This window comes from Anastrepha obliqua, chromosome 3 (assembly GCF_027943255.1).
Source record: "Anastrepha obliqua isolate idAnaObli1 chromosome 3, idAnaObli1_1.0, whole genome shotgun sequence".
Lineage (NCBI taxonomy): Eukaryota > Metazoa > Arthropoda > Insecta > Diptera > Tephritidae > Anastrepha > Anastrepha obliqua.
In genome coordinates, this window is record NC_072894.1 from 58,451,409 (window position 1) to 58,468,622 (window position 17,214).

General features: G+C 36.8%; 1 protein-coding gene across 1 annotated transcript in view; it reads left to right on the plus strand.

Annotated features, from left to right (window-relative positions):
• Positions 1–17,214, plus strand: part of LOC129242022 (uncharacterized) — a 212,284-nt gene that overhangs the window by 60,462 nt on the left and 134,608 nt on the right. The window contains exons 6-7 of the mRNA XM_054878584.1: positions 4,357–4,565; positions 11,791–12,203. Of these exons, the coding sequence (XP_054734559.1) occupies positions 4,357–4,565; positions 11,791–12,203 (622 nt within the window). The remainder of the gene's footprint in view (positions 1–4,356; positions 4,566–11,790; positions 12,204–17,214) is intronic.

Here is a 17,214-nt window from a genome sequence, read left to right on the forward strand (position 1 = left end):
TCGCTTTGGTGCATCTGATGTTGGGATTATTCTCATAATATATGATGTACGGTGCCAATGCCGTCAAATCAATCATATTGAAGAATAGGGACAACGGCCAACGCTTTGTCATCCTTTGGCAAGTATATTCTCCAAGCAATTGGTCCATCACGTCCACTCCTCCTTTTGTCTTGTTATAAAACTCGATCATTTCTGGTTTGTCGCTTTCGCCAATGTGATCATCGTCATGCATTGATGATAATAATATAACTGTCTTGTTTTTTTTCGGCACATAGGAGCATATGGATATGTTCGGCAAGCTTTCCAGTAGATTTAGGGATGTCAAAAAATTGTCCATCGTTATATTTCGGCCGGTTCCATGAAAGCGGCTTACTAAATCCTTCACCACGCGTTCACCCTGGTTAGTTTCCCGTCCTGTAGGTGCTTGGCCAGTATATATTTGTCCACACAGTGGATATGCGTTTTTGGCATCACATACCCACCACACTTTGATGCCATATTTTGCCGGTTTCGATGGGATGTATTGCGTGAAGCGGGTGCGGCCACGATATGGAAAGAGCTTCTCGTCTACCGTTAGATATTCACTTGGCTTATATGACTGCTCAAAGTTGTAGTTTATCATGGTCCACAGCTCGGATATTGGGGCAGCTTTGTCAGTTACGTTGTGCCCGTGTGTTGCGATCGTCAAACCTTATAAACCGCAGTAATGCCCATTGACGCACGATATAATGGACAATTTTCCACCGACCACAAGTCCGGCGCACATTCGGCATTGCTGCGGTTAGCGCCAGTCATAATAAGCACTCCAATGAACGCTCAAAGTAACCTTCTTCCATGTTTTTGGTTCCGCCTCTGGATGTTTTGCGTTTAATTCCGCATATGTAGCTTCTGCTTTTTTGTTGGTGCAGCGTACTATAATATCCACCATTTTTGGAGTCATAAAACATTTATATGTATTGACTATTGACATCATAGTAGTTGATCTTGCGGGCCCACTTCGCTGTCGCAAAATATTTTGTTGCCTAGTTTGGCGTGCAAGTCGTGGCTGTGAGCTCCATATGGTACCATTACGTGCTACGAATTCAGCTGCATGCAAATTAATCTCCTCAGAATCATCTGAAGCATCGGAATCATTGTCAGATTCTTCGTAATCAGCCTCATCTACCTGGGCATTGTCAATTGTGTAATCAGGGTCTTCTACATCCGATTCAACCACGCCATCTGCTACTGCTACTTGTTCGCTTTCATCCCCTTCAGGGTTGGAAAATTCAAATAATTGATCATCTGAGATTTCGTCAAACAGGTTTTGTATGTACTGCTCTTTTTCAGCGTCAGATAATCTATATAAAAATAATTAATTTTTATTCCATTTATGAAATTATATTTGAGTTACTTGTATTTACCTCATATATTGATTCGAAGACAAATATTCCATGTTCCTTCTGCGATCCATGTTGTAATATTTTAAATTTTTTCTGAGTTGTTACTTTCACAAATATAAATTAACTTCACACTTCAAAAGAACGCTTTACAATGAATATAAACTCGCAAAACTGCCGTTTATATAGCTGCAACCCTTAAGTTTCTGGAAGCATTTCTTACCTGCCAGGTAGTTGGATTATATCAAATGTTGTTTTTCAGCAAATTCTAGCAAGGGTACAATATAATGTCTTCTTCTAAATAATTAAGAGTGCGCGGAAAAGGTTGTATTCTAAAAATTCTAACAACAATAGAAATTATTGACTTCTTAGAAATAACTTAGAATGCGCGCAATTCTTAGAAGCAGGCTACAAATATATGTTTATAACTACTTAAAATGTTCGTAAGACAGTCAGCTACAACATTGCATTAAAAGAAATAACTTGTTTCTCAGAAAAAGTGAGAAAAAACGGGTAAAACAGGCTACTGGCCACACCTGTACCCGGGTATAAGAAGTCGTAGTAGAAGTTGGGTATAAGTCCTAGGGTGAAGAACATAAAAAGGTATAGTACATAAAAAAAAAGAATTAATCCGTAGGAGGATTGCCAGCTCAACTAGTGCAAGGTAAAATAAAAGTAAAGGAAGGAAAACGTTTAAAAATGCGCGACTAAAAGAAAACTCTTAACAATTAATGCCTTTCTATTCGTTATAATTTATTTTCCTCTATTTGTGTAAGGTTCAAATATCCGTATATGAAACAATAAAATGATGGAAAAAGTTTTTCCTAATAGCGCTTGCCCCTCGGCAGACAATGGCAAGCCTCCGAGAGTATTTCTGCCATGAAAAAGCTCCTCATATAAAAACATTTGCCGTTCGGAGTCGGCTTAAAACTGTAGGTCTCTCCATTGAGTAGTAAAGTCCTTTCTCGACGAACAAAACTCTCTACAAGACTCTCATCATGCCCGTCCTAACGTATGGCACAGAAGCTTGGACGATGACAACATCCGATGAAGCGACACTTGGAGTGTTTGAGAGAAAGATTCTGCGAAAGATTTTTGGATCTTTGCACTTTGGCAACGGCGAATATCGCAGACGATGGAACGATGAGCTGTATGCGCTTTATGACGACATAGACATAGCGCAGCGAATAAAGATCCAGCGGCTACGTTGGCTACAAACGCTCCGGCTCTGAAAGTATTCTATGCGCTACCAGCTGGTTGTAGTAGAGGAAGAGGAAGGCCTCCTCTGCGTTGGAAAAATCAGATAGAGAAGGACTTGGTTTCACTTTGTGTGTCGAACTGGTGCCTGTTAGTACGAGAAACAATCGTCCGGCGTGCTTTGTTAAAATCGGCCAAAATCGCTTACGCGGTTATCGCGTCAATTAAGAAGAATGATAGATTTAACGGGACAAGAAATAAATTTATGACCCGTGTGCTGGAGTTTTCTTTTAACTGCATAATTTCCAGCATTAATTGGTTTCAAACGTTTCTTAAACTTCCCATATAGTTGTATTGTATACATTTTTTGACTGATCTTTTAATTTCCGTTTCAAAAAAATAAGGCTTTGCCAAACTTGATCTGAGTGCTAGGAAATATTCATTGAATACCACATTTATTCTATGATCGCCAAGAAATTGTCGAAATCTTTTACATTAGATATTTTGGAAGAAGTAAAATTCTCATTCAAAATGTTTAAAAGTTTCGAGTTTTCGAAAAGTATTCTTGATAGTTGATCTGAGGACTGTTTCTAAGCCAATAAATTATTAGCATCAACTTCTAAAATGTATTTAGAAACAACTGTTTTTGATAATATTGTCAACAGTTCGGGTATATGAAATGCAGAAGATGATGAGGCAATGAGAAAAGTACATATGTATGTAGACCAATTTATCGAATCATTGCAATTATTATTTTTTTTTTATTCCTCCTCCATTGTGCAGGAGAAGACCTCACGCCTATCAAAACTTTGCATCCATCAACATGCTGAATAACATTTCGAAAAAAGTTGTTGTTTTAAATATTTTGTGTCATAAATCGATTGCTTTTATATAATTTCGAGGTGCTGTTTTTAATTTGTGCAAATTCCAACTTTTCTTTAGTTGTAGAATAACTTTGGATAGGTACATGCTCTCCTATCGAAGCGACTAATTCCAGATCTTATGAAATTATCTTCTGTACGGCTCAGTGCATATGTGTTTCTGGTCAGCAAAAACTAAAGCGAACCTCAAGTCTTTTAAATTGGTATCCAGAGGTGCTTACATTTCGTCAGAAACTATGATGCGATGGCTAATGTCCACGTTTTCCTCAGCAAAGAATCGTTTCCTCCGCACCTAGATTTAGTTCTAAAAGTCATAGAAGGAGTCATATAAGGAGTGGTAAAGTGATCGGCGGAAATGTCATTGCCTGAGGGAACCTAATATCAAATATAGACTGAAACAACGATGCGTCTTCAATAGAAGTCAAAAATAAAATGGTTATTAAAACTTGAACCCCAATCCCTATTAATTTGAATCTTGTGCTTCCGATATGAAGGAGTATTCGCTAAAAATTACAAAGCTCCCATTATCTTTGCGAAGTCGTGTGACATCTCTGTTTTAATCCTGATTGTATTCTTTTCTCCTTCTTAAATGAGTTAGTATGACTTGGGTTTGGTGAAATGAACGCGAAAGAGATGTAAATTTATTGTTTTATTTTATTTTAATTTATTTTTATTTTAATTTATTTTGTTATTGAGTCAGTTCCTCTCATTATTCTCGGCATTTTGTGTGTATGTCTTCTATCTCAATTCCTTTGTGATTTTACAAGCAATGGTCATGTGAATAAAACTGTAAAAATAGTTGCTATTTTTATACATTTTTATATTAATAGGTATAATTAATTTTTTTAAATCCGTTGATTTGTGAATTTAAATATTTTTATCCAATTGTTTTATTTCAGTGATGGCCTGTCGCACTCAGCGCTCAAAGAGTCAGATACAAAAAGACTGGAGATCCTGCGCAACATCACTGATTTACTTGGACGTACATTTTCATCTCAATTCGTATTCCCGGTGCTTGGTCATGAGGACGGCACAACTAATTTTCGACACATGGGTGAACTGTGGCGGCATTGGTTGCCTTCGGAGGCACTACATACGTTCGAAAAAGGTACGAATACATACAATGTTTACACATATCTATATGGATAAATGTAGTGTTAGTACCTCTATTATAATAGCAATTCCAAATTAAAAGAACTGCAAAAATGGAAAACATGAGTCAATTAAAAGAATAGAATCAGCTTCTGTAAGGATCCTATGCCGATTTCCCATAAGAGTATGCAAAAGTGGGAACTTTTGCATTTATCAACTATTTTCTAATATCTTTTAAACGAATTGCTCTTCGCATAGATATTATCTGTCTTCCAAAAGAAATCTTTCAATGGTTTGGAATTTAGACAGTTAGTACTGCACTTCTCTTATCTTCGTAGAAATCTCTCTATCCTCAAACTGGAGTTTAAGGGAAGGAGGGGAAAATATATACCGAGGCAGGTACATCTGTTTTCGCTGACGCAAGAGAGACTTTCTCTAAATCAGCCAATTTATATATTTTTTTTAACTGCTGAATACTACTAGTGTTTTTCAGATCCTGCGATCCAGCAAGCATGCAGAATGGTTTTCTCATAGTCAAGCTGCGATCAATGCTCTGACAACGCCTTGGTGCAAATCCAAACTGATCAACTTGGTTCCAGAACATAGGAATATAGAGAAAAATGAAACTGCTGTTGAGCTTGCCAGGAATTCTACGACTGAATTAGTACCAGAGGGGTCCCATCAGGTCATCGGCGTCCAATTGACTGTTGTTAAAACGGAACTACACAACTGATTACTCAGAAAAGCGCAGCTGCATTTCCTCGTGTGCTATTTCGAAAACCTTTTGGTCTCACTACAATAGACGAAGAACCCAGATAGTATCCATGGGACGACATTCAATTTTCAAACTTAAAGCGATCATTGGACTATCAGTACACACGCAGAAAACCCATTACCATTTAATGACATTGCTGAAGTTGTGGGATGTTTTCAGAAAGGATGGTGCTCGTTGGATGGTATTCGTTTCTTTCTCGGTCAAAAATTCACAGATACTGGTGACACTGCGTGACGGTGCGTTATTGTGGTGAAAAATCCTCCAACTTCTTCCCGGAAATCCTTTCTTTTTTGACGAATCACTTCACATATGCGTCTTATAATTTCCAAATATTCAATATCATATCCCTTTTACCCTTCTGACCTTCTGGCAAAAGTTCGTACAATGCTGTTATTAGCCATAAGAGCCTTTAGCATCGCTTTTTTTACTGAGAATGAAGTTGTTTTTTTGGTCTTGGTTCACTTGGAATTCTTCACTCTGTGTTGTACTCACAAACCCATGTCTCATCTCCAGAGATGACGCGTTTGCACAAAATTCAGTTCTTTTGGAACCAACTTGGCAACAACTCTACGCAAACCAAAATCATTAGCTTCAATGTCCTGAACGGATCCATTCAACCAATATTCAAGTCTGCTACCAGCTTTCTGAGGATTATTGATTGATTTGCGGTTATTGATCAACTTTTCTTAGATTTTATGGAAGTTTTCATCTGTTTTCGATGTAGACGCCCTGCCATCCTGGATGTACGCACGATCTTTTCTGAAGCGTTCCTGTCCCTTGTAGACGATTGTTTTCATTTCCGATAGAGCTTCCCAACATTTTTAGGACTTTCTTACCATTGAATCTGTATCGCATTTTTAAGGCAACATTAAATACAAACTCGTTGTAAATTTAAATACATTTCTAAAATTGTAAAAAAACGAAAATAAATGCAGAGGTAGATTTATTAAAGACGGCGTAACTCTTACAAATGCTGAGTAATGGCGATAAGTGGCGAGTTTTGAAGGGATCCTAATTACTCACAAGGCAACCTAATGCAAAAAAAAAAACCAGAACTCAAATCAGTTATCTTAGAGCGTTGATCGTCGGTAGAACGACAATTGTTCGAGTAACTTTTAGATCAGGGTTGTATTTGAAAAATTTTCCAATTTATTTTACTCACATCCCGTCATTGTCTGCTAGTAGTTGGCCAACTCCATATTCATACTTCCTAAATTTGGATTAAATTGTCTTAATTCATATTGTTGAATTATTAAAGATATTTGGCTATCAAAAATTAAAACAAGAAATATCTTTGCACAATAATTTTCTTTACGAATATCCATTGACCCATCTGCAGTTACAGAGAATAATGAAAATAATAGTAATGATATTGTGAATGTAAAACGACATTTGTAGACACTTCCCTAAAATGTCTGATAGCTCAAACGCCATTGTAGCATAAACAGATGCCTTGTTGTAATCAGAACATATTTCGCTTCAGTAAATATTGATTTTCATGCTGTTACGTTTTACGCCACCTGAATTAATAATGAAGGCTGAAGGATGTATGAAATTGCAGGTAAAAAAATCGTTTCAACAAAGGTTATTGTTGTTTGTTTTTCTTTTTGCCACAAACCTTAATGCTTTGAAAATGTATGCCGCCAGCACAATCACTTCGATTCACTTCGAGCATGAATGAGTACGAAAGCAGACAGACGACAGGGCGTATACGTGATCGTTGCTAAGTATTCTATAGTAGGAATTGGTATGGTGACGAAAATCAGCAACAAAACTAAAAAAACTGCTCAGAAAGAAATCCCAGAAAAATATTTAGTTTTTATTGATTATTGTTGTTACTTACTTATTTGTTTGCTGCTTTATTGCAATCAGTGCAAGGTGTGAAAATATGAAAAAATAGTAAAATTGACGAGTATCGCTACCAAGCCGGTACTTCCGATTGATTTTTGTGTCGTCTGTATGTCTGCGATGTGGATGGTCAAGTACTCTAATACAACTGCCTAAGAAATGCTTATGTACATATGTATGTACGGCGGCCGCCGTAGCCGAATGGGTTGGTGCGTGACTACCATTCGCAATTCACAGAGAGAACGTCGGTTCGAATCTCGATGAAACACCAAAATTAAGAAAAACATTTTTCTAATAGCGGTCGCCCCTCGGCAGGCAATGGCAAACCTCTGAGTGTATTTCTGCCATGAAAAAGTTCCTCATAAAAACTATCTGCCGTTCGGAGTCGGCTTAAAACTGTAGGTCCCTCCATTTGTGGAAGAATATCAAGACGCACACCACAAATAAGAGGAGAAGTACGGCCAAACACCCAAAAAGGGTGTATGCGCCAATTATTTATTGGTGGCTTGATCGGCATGGAACAATTTTTTTTTGACTTCGCTTCTAGAAATTTCGTATTCTACATAAAATTGTAAGAAGAAAAGTATTGTAGTGGATAGCCTTAAAATCAATTTTGAGCCCCGTCAAATTTTAAAAGCAGCTACACTTGTGGTCACATAATAAGTTCACTTCATTCTTTTACAATCTGTGCAATATTTTTTGTTATAAGCTTTTTTCTCAAATTTTTGATAAATATAGAGTTCATTATAAACCCAAAAAAATTATCATCAAAATTTTGAAATATTTTACCCACAGTTTTCAGAAATGCCTGGGTGATACTCCCCAGACTCAATTAGCAAAAATGGTGCCATTTTGGAACACCACTAGTAGAACCACTGTTGTTATTTAGGCAAACCATCTTGATTTGACTATAAATCTGCTTATGTAATTTTTTTCTGCAATTTCTACCAATTTGTTCATTGAAAATTTCTCCAGCATTCTATGTCGTAGAACACCCCAGCTTGGGCACTCACACAGATAGTGGAGGACGACAGCTTCAACATCTGTTGTTATACGGCTACCCCCTCTTCCTAGCATGGTCTCCGATAGTTCTCAACTCGTTGTACTCTGGCCATGTTTCCTTCACTATTTTGCGAGTATCGGTGTTGGTCCATCTGTTAACAGCCTGTTTCTGGAGTTGCCCTTTGTAAGCGCTTCAGGAGCAGCCTACAGTTATCACTTCGGATACTCTAGAGGAAGCCCCTTGTCTTGCTAGCCCATCTTGCATTGTCTGACAATTTTTGAATTGATTGTTGGTGACTTTATAGCTAAAATGACTAATTGACTATCTGTAAAAATACGTGCTTCTGATAGTTGTTGTGGATGATTTCACCTGGGTCGATGCCGCAATCGATCTTGGCTTTATCAGTGCAAAATGCAGTGATATCTTCCGTGACTACTGAATTTAACTCCCATTTCTTTAACGCAGGAAACATTACCTTGAAATCTAGCCTGAAGTCTAGGGTAGCGGTAATGTAGTCTGATGTACTGCCGTTTAGCTGCCGACGATAAAGGATAGTACTACTACCCAAAAGAGTTATACGTGCCAATAATATATATATATATATATATATATATATATATATATACTAACTTCGTATCAATTAAAGATAGAATCTCAAAAGTGACCCTAAAGTTCTCTAGTAGACTTAGAGTCTACTGCGTGCGACGACGAAAAAAATTTACCCGCCCTAGTGTACATAAGTGCCTTTGATGTCTATGAAGAAAAAAGTGTCTGCAATTACCTCAAATTAAAATTTTGTATTTATTTCTTTTATCCTCTCTGCATTATATGATATCTAAAAACATATAACCCATTTAGCCTTAGAATAGTTTGCTACATTGAGCCAGCAAATCGCCCTTCTGGATTTAGCAGGACGATGCAGCCATGTTTAGCCGTCCTTGCGATTTCCGTTCCACTACACTCAGAAAGCAATTTCTGTATGTATGTCACCAATAATGGACTCCCCCCCCGTCTCATTCATTAACACTGGATATGGTATCCATATTAATGTGTGTCTCACAGATGAAGTTGTAACTTTTTATTACATCAATAGGATTCTCTCAGTAGAAATTCAACATTCATAGCTACTATTGGACAGAAAAATATCTGCATTGAAAAGCTGTTGCAAAGTGACCGAGAGACTTGGCAAGTTAGTTAAAGCAAATGTCGATAAATTCGAAATACCAGAAATAATAGTAGTAGTCGCAGCATCACCCAGGAGCTGAAGATTGTCCATAAAAAAATTTTAAAGGTATAAGATATAAGGGAAATTAAAAACATATTTAATACTAGCAAACCCGGCCCCCTTCGCTGGGCACACTAAAATAGAATAGATATGGTTTAGAACAGAAAATATATGGTTTTCATATTATTTATTTCTTTATTCTTTATTCAAGCGCTTTGGCATAAACAATATTTTTTGTTTTTCTATTTGTTTTTGAGTAAATATAAAATATAAATTGAAAATCAGGAAAAAAGAAGATTGTTTTTAAATTTCAAATCAACGCATATGAATAAACAATCGTCTTTTTTCCTGATCATCCATGAATTTTTCGTTTCAATTTATATGTTTTATTAAGCATTGGAGCTTTTTTAACCATTATCCATTTATATTTTTCAAAAAAAAAAACGAAAAAAATTGTTTTTTCCACGAACACATAATTTCATTCGGATTTCACATTAAATTCTCAAATTTCGTAAGAAATTATTCACTGTTCCAAAATCCACTCCAAAAAAATTCACAAACAATTTTTACATGTTGCACTTACGTTTTTTCTTTATGGCATCCAAATCAGAAAGAAATATTAACACATTGTAACTCACACTGTCAATTTGACAGTTCAGTTCCGCCCCAAGCGTTAAGAAAGTAAGCGACATTATGGCTGCTTCAAAAGAACGCTGTACCAGTTGCCACTGCTCCGAATTACAACCAAACTTTACGAAACCCATTTTCAATACCTACTTAACAATGTGTGTAAGTTTGGTTTAATTCGGTGCAAAGATACGGCGGGTCCACGTTTTGGCATATATTTCGAGACCCTAGTCATCAATAGGTATGAAAATTACCCCGTATTAAAGCACTTATCAACAGCTTTCATTTGATACCCATATTGTACATACACAACCAAAGGTTACCCGGGTCCACGTTTTGACCTATATCTCGAGACCCCAGTCACGGAGGGGCATGAAAAATACCCTGTACTAAAGCATTCACCAACAGCTTCAATTTGATATCCATATTGTACAAACACATTCTAGGGTCCACGTTTTGGTCTCTATCTCGAGACCCTAGTCACGGAGCGGCATGAAAAATACACTGAACTAAAGCATTCACCAACAGCTTCCATTTGATACCCATATTGTACATACACATCCGAAGGTTACCCGGGTCCACGTTTTGACCTATATCTCGAGACTCCAGTCACGGAGGGGCATGAAAAATACCCTGTACTAAAGCATTCACCAACAGCTTCCATTTGATACCCATATTGTACATACACATCCGAAGGTTACCCGGGTCCACGTTTTGACCTATATCTCGAGCCCTATTTCCAAAATAAAATATAATCCATGTTATTCGTGGATGATGTAGCTTTCGAATGGTGAAAGAATTTTTAAAATCGGTCCAGTAGTTTTTGAGCCTATTCATTACAAACAAACAAAGTTTTCCTCTTTATAATATTAGTATAGATGTTCCTTCTTTACTCAAAATAAGACTACTTCAGTCGTTAAGAATATGCTCAATGTGATGGTGCCGATCATGTACTTGTTTTGTCCATTAAGAACTAACTCAATAGCTAGTATGATGCTAATTTATGGGCTTATAACTCAAATTGGTGGGACATCGCTATGTTAAAAATACCAGTTGCTAGCATTGAAAGAAAATAAAAGACGAGCTAATTCAGCTGCTAATCAAACTCGTAGTAAAATAGTTGGGATCTAGCAGGTTCGATTAAAAGATATGAACGACGAAACTACTGTATTTGCTCGGTGTCATTGTAAGAAGAGTTCCTTTTTTTGTTTTTGGTAGAGGAGGGGAAGCATCAATAGCCTGTGGCCGAAGCTGTGGGGTGGGACTTTAACCCACTAAATCCAATACGTACCTTTCTCGCAACTACACATTTCGCGTCATTTGATACAGTTCGATATGCCACTCTCATACACCGATTCTGTATGTTGATTGAATATCTTTAAGATAGGTTTTCTTCGTATAAGCCCTGCGCACAGGACCACAGAGCTTGTCACTGTTGATAGGAGTTGCCGTATGATTGATCGAGGACCGCCGATGTAAGGCATTAGCCTCCATAACGCACCATTTATACGTGCTACTTACTGACTATAGACGCATGACATTCAATGCGCAAATCGAAGGGGTCCCTTAGAATATTGATTGTTGAGATGTCTTTAAAACTAATATTTAAAGGTTAACAGAAATTAATAGTGAGGTAACAAGTGTGACTTTGCATTTTGCTGAATCTGTAACACTGCAGCAGCAAATTTTACCACATTTATCTCATCGTACATCATATTTTACATATATTCTCATAATAACTACTTTTCTTTCACACATTACAGGTGGCTACTACTCCATCGAGCAGACAAAAAGTCGTCTTCGCATAATTGCGCTGAATACAAATTTCATGCGCTACGATCACAAATCCCAGCCGAGCCATCTGGCAGCAGTGCGACAGCGCACGCCAAATGCTGCTAATGGTAATGGCGATTCGGAATATAAGACCTATTACTATCACCATGGTTCAATACATCAGCATCACGGCCATTCGTCCGGCGACTGGATGTCGCATGGTGGCAACTATGGTGGCTATGGTGTTGGCCATCATCGTGGCATGAATGCAATACCGGCGTTAAGCGTTGGTGATGGTGGCGGACGGGTCAGCGCACTATCCGAGTATGAGACTCAAGATGCGGAAAAACAGTGGATTTGGCTGGAGGAAGTGCTGGTTAAGTCAAAAAATAACAAAGAAACGGTAAGTTTTTGCTGTGATTTTTAATTCAGCGATACGAAGATATGTACCTACATGTATTTGCTCTTAAGTGTATACTATATATATATTCTACAATATTGATTCCGTCATAAGTATTTCCTTTATTAGGTTCAAAGTTTTTAGCCATTGTAACTGAGTTTGGGACACCATGATTTTAATTTTTCTTAAATTACTAATTAAAATTAATTTCGATATCAGCCTTCGTCGAAAGAAGGATAGTACCTAGGGAAAGAAGAGTACCTAGTTTCATTGAAATAAATGAGTTTGTGTTCGATTTACCGGGGGCACGGATGAACAGGCGTGAAAGAAAAATTTTGTTCGAATCGAATCCCACCGAAAAAAAAGTAATTCAAACATAACCAATTATAGATTGAAGAGTTTTGAAACTTTTCGAGATGCAACTCGTATTCTGTAGCATTTTCGGCAATGCTGCCCTAGACTCTCCATATATTTGTCTATCAGTCAATTCGCTGTTAATCATCTCTTCGCAGAGAGCTCGCTCTGCCTGTTCGTGTCCGATCCTACTTCAAATACATCTGTCTGAAGATCCGATAGGCCATACTCCTTTGCAGTCGAACTAAATATGGGAAGTTCCCCTAACAAATGTATTTTAGTGCAGTAAATGCATGTTTTCGTAGCAGAAGCAGGCATTGAGCCGTCTCGGGCATCCTACTCTAAATTTGGTACTAGTAAACACAATCACCGCGAGCTAATCAAATTTGTAGGAGACCCAACAATATATTTTCGAGTTTATGTAGTTGACCTGATTGCTGATTTCCAACTCTTTCGGTGTATGCGTCGTGACGGAGGCTCCTTAGGTATACATGCAAAGAATTACACGGCAGCTAGCAGCCGTTCAACTAGTGCATGCGAAGACACACAATACTCTAAGGTGCCGAGTGGTTTGCGCCATAGAAGGTTTTGAGTCTTTATTTCTTCCATTATTTTTTGTTTTTTTTTCTTCTGCATACTTTTTCGCCTTGCGAGAAATCGTTGTTAGATCTAGCAATAAGTTCTCCACGTCAATATATTCGCTATAGTTTTCGCCGATCTTAGTTAAAAATTTTGCCAATTAGTCAAAGCCGGTACCATTTACTGCCGAAAATGGCTCGATATCCTCAATGACTCAAAACGCGCATTTTTTAATGGCCCCATTTTTGTCCAATGCTGTAACAGGTTTCAAAACTTCCGATTCCTTAATGTTTTTGCAGCACTTATAGCGATTCAAAGTAGATGTTTAGCTTTTGTATACTTCATCACTTTACAGCAAGAGTGGCGGTAAACAAACCCTGCCACTACAGTATTATCCGGTTTTAGGATTTCAGCAAACATATTCCAAACAAAGCTCTTACTCTTTCAACGGCCGTTCAAACGGTAATTACCTCTTGGAATTCGTTCAGAAACGATTTCTATTGTATCTGCCATCTCTACGATTATAAATCACATACTTAATGACAGTTGATCAATTGCCCTCTATGCATAACACAATTTGAAAATTTAGCAAATGCCCCATATGATCGCTGTATAACTATGCATCTCGAGTAGCTCGAGTGATTCGAGTGGTTCGAAAGCAAAATGTCTCGAGCTTTGGCTGTGGTGATGGCGATTCTGTGTGACATACCTATACAATATTTCTATACTCGTTCACGGTGAATGAAGCGATCATGAATGTGCTGCCGCAATCATCGTGCACAATGCAAGAGAGCTCATCACTTGTTACTGAGCATAAACGTCTGGTCATTAAAATCCCGAGTAAATGATCGAGTGTGCACAAAATCTAGGTAGCCATTGCTAATCTCTGGTGCGTAGTTATTTTGATAGTGAAAAATGACAATACGCCACACTGCTTTTCAATTGCTTTGATGCAAAATCATTCCCAGGAGTATTAATAAACTTACAGGTCCATCTGCATGACAGCATTGCATATGTGGAATCAAAATTATTAAATATAAATCGCGTAAACTTAACACATGATGTTGACACATAATTTCCCTTTTTAATAATAATTACAACAATTAATGCGAAAATGTGAATATTAATTAATATTTAATTAACCTTTGCAAATTTGTTTCGTAATTGCGTAAATACAGATTTTTCCGGTGTTTTTTTACTTCATAGCAGTAACATATCCAGCCAAAATATATTTACATACATACATGTATACATACATTAGGGATGCCTATCTATGAAGTTTTAATCCCGGTACCCAAAGTTCGGGAAATAGTTGATACGAATTTCGGGATAACATTTTTTTTTTTTTCGAATTAAGGTGTGAGTGTGTAATAATTGTTAGAAAATCTTATTTTTCTAAATTTTTGTTTATTTTATATTTTTAAAAAATAATTGGTAACGTCCTTCATATAAACAATTATTTTTAAAATTACCTCTTGATCTTCAGGCTCCCGAAGTGCGTAAACCCATTTGAACTAAATAACTAATTTTGAAAACTTTTCAATCTTAAAATACCAAAAAACAAATCATTTAATGTCATCGGAATCTTAAAAAGCTCTTATCATTTACAAAGTGGCACACTAGAGGTGGAGAACTATCGATAGTGGGCGCCATCGATATTCGACGATAGTTAATTTTGAACCATCGATAGTGTCGATAGTGCCATCGATAGTGTCGATAGCGCCATCGATAGTATAGCCCGACAAACAAATAGCGTAGCCATCATGCAGACTGTCCTTTGCTCATATATGGAAAGGCGTTTCTTTATTGACTCCATTAATATTTTTGTCATAGTTTTTCCTTGCAAAGTTTGTAGCAGAGGTGAAACACTATCGATTTTGCGGAAAAGTCCATATGCCATGGGTATAATTAGCGATATGGTTACATACTTTCCACCAGAAATTTTCTCACTTGCTTGCTGAAAGAAAGCCAATACCTTTTCAATATCTTTTAGCGCAAGTATTTCCTCAGCAGTAAATGGCTGCGGTGCTTTTGTCGTTGATAATAAGACTTTGGCAATGGAATCGTTCGTTTCTAAAATACGCTCAATTAGTCCAGTCAAAAGAGGATTTAACTTCATAATTTTAGGAGGATGCGAGTTTATGGTTTTATTATGTAAAGCCCATCACTGTGAACTTAAATTTGAGTTTTCGGGGTCGGGGGTTGTGTCCCGCGGCCGCCATCTTGGAAATAAGGGTGCAACTAGTTTTTGCGATTATCTCGTGAATTTCGAAAGTTACGAAAATTTTGTTAAATACTTTTTTGTAGATAATAATATTATCTACAACTTTCATTCAAAACTTTTTTTTGTAAAATTAATAATAAAAAAGTTATAAACAAAATTACGCGAAAAATTAAGGGATGCATTGTTTTAAAGCGTAATAACTTTTTTTTTATTGATTTTATGGAAAATATACTTTGGAGCTTTTTTATAGAGCATTCTTTTGTGAACATTTTTGTCTAAAAGTTTTTTCCGCCATCTTTATTTAGTCGTATGATTTTGAGCTGCTAAGCGGAGCAACCAACACATTAGCGAAGCGCGTACATGATTACACAGGCCGACAAAATTTAACCAACATTCAGACCCAGAAACCAGACTATATATTTCCGAAGGTTTATGATGCGCTGAATCCAAATCTGGCCTCAGAATTGCTCTATCTGCTCTGGTTTTCGAGATATCCTAACCTAAAAGTGCAAAAAACTCCATTTTTGCCCATATTTGAGGTTATGTACCCTTGCAGATGTTTTCTTTTCCCAAAATTAAAGGATGGCATCTTTAAATACAAGCCTTCTTTTTTCAAATGGCGTTTTGTTTGCTCAAATATCATTTTTTTTCGCAGAGATATCGCATTTTGAAATTTTCAGGTTTCGAAATTTTCCTACACCTGAAAATCGATTAAGATAACATAGACATGATATAGTCGATTACTAATTTTCTTGGGCTTGAGGGCCTGATATATATGGATTAATAGTATGTAAATTTGGAGTTTGTGGGTAAGCCTGCTTGCGGTTAAGTGGGTTAGCCTGCTCGCGGTATGATAGGGGTGGTTTCTAGGGGTTAGGGCTGTGTGTGACACACTTATGGTGTGAGACAAAATTTTAAGAAAAATAAGACTCAATTCAAGAAAATTAGTAATCGACTATATCATGTCTATGTTATCTTAATCGATTTTCAGGTGTAGGAAAATTTCGAAACATGAAAATTTCAAAATGCGATATCTCTGCGAAAAAAAATGATATTTGAGCAAACAAAACGCCATTTGAAAAAAGAAGGCTTGTATTTAAAGATGCCATCCTTTAATTTTGGTAAAAGAAAACATCTGCAAGGGTACATAACCTCAAATATGGGCAAAAATGGAGTTTTTTGCACTTTTAGGTTAGGATATCTCAGAGCAGATAGAGCAATTCTGAGGCCAGATTTGGATTCAGCGCATCATAAACCTTCGGAAATATATAGTCTGGTTTCTGGGTCTGAATGTTGGTTAAATTTTGTCGGCCTGTGTAATCATGTACGCGCTTCGCTAATGTGTTGGTTGCTCCGCTTAGCAGCTCAAAATCATACGACTAAATAAAGATAGCGGAAAAAACTTTTAGACAAAAATGTTCACAAAAGAATGCTCTATAAAAAAGCTCTAAAGTATATTTTCCATAAAATCAATAAAAAAAAAGTTATTACGCTTTAAAACAATGCATCCCTTAATTTTTGGCGTAATTTTGTTTATAACTTTTTTATTATTAATTTTACAAAAAAAAGTTTTGAATGAAAGTTGTAGATAATATTATTATCTACAAAAAAGTATTTAACAAAATTTTCGTAACTTTCGAAATTCACGAGATAATCGCAAAAACTAGTTGCACCCTTATTTCCAAGATGGCGGCCGCGGGACACAACCCCCGACCCCGAAAACTCAAATTTAAGTTCACAGTGATGGGCTTTACATAATAAAACCATAAACTCGCATCCTCCTAAAATTATGAAGTTGGCTATTTTTTTCGTCTCTTTTGACTGGACTAAATCATGAAATAGAAACTATTCGATCTA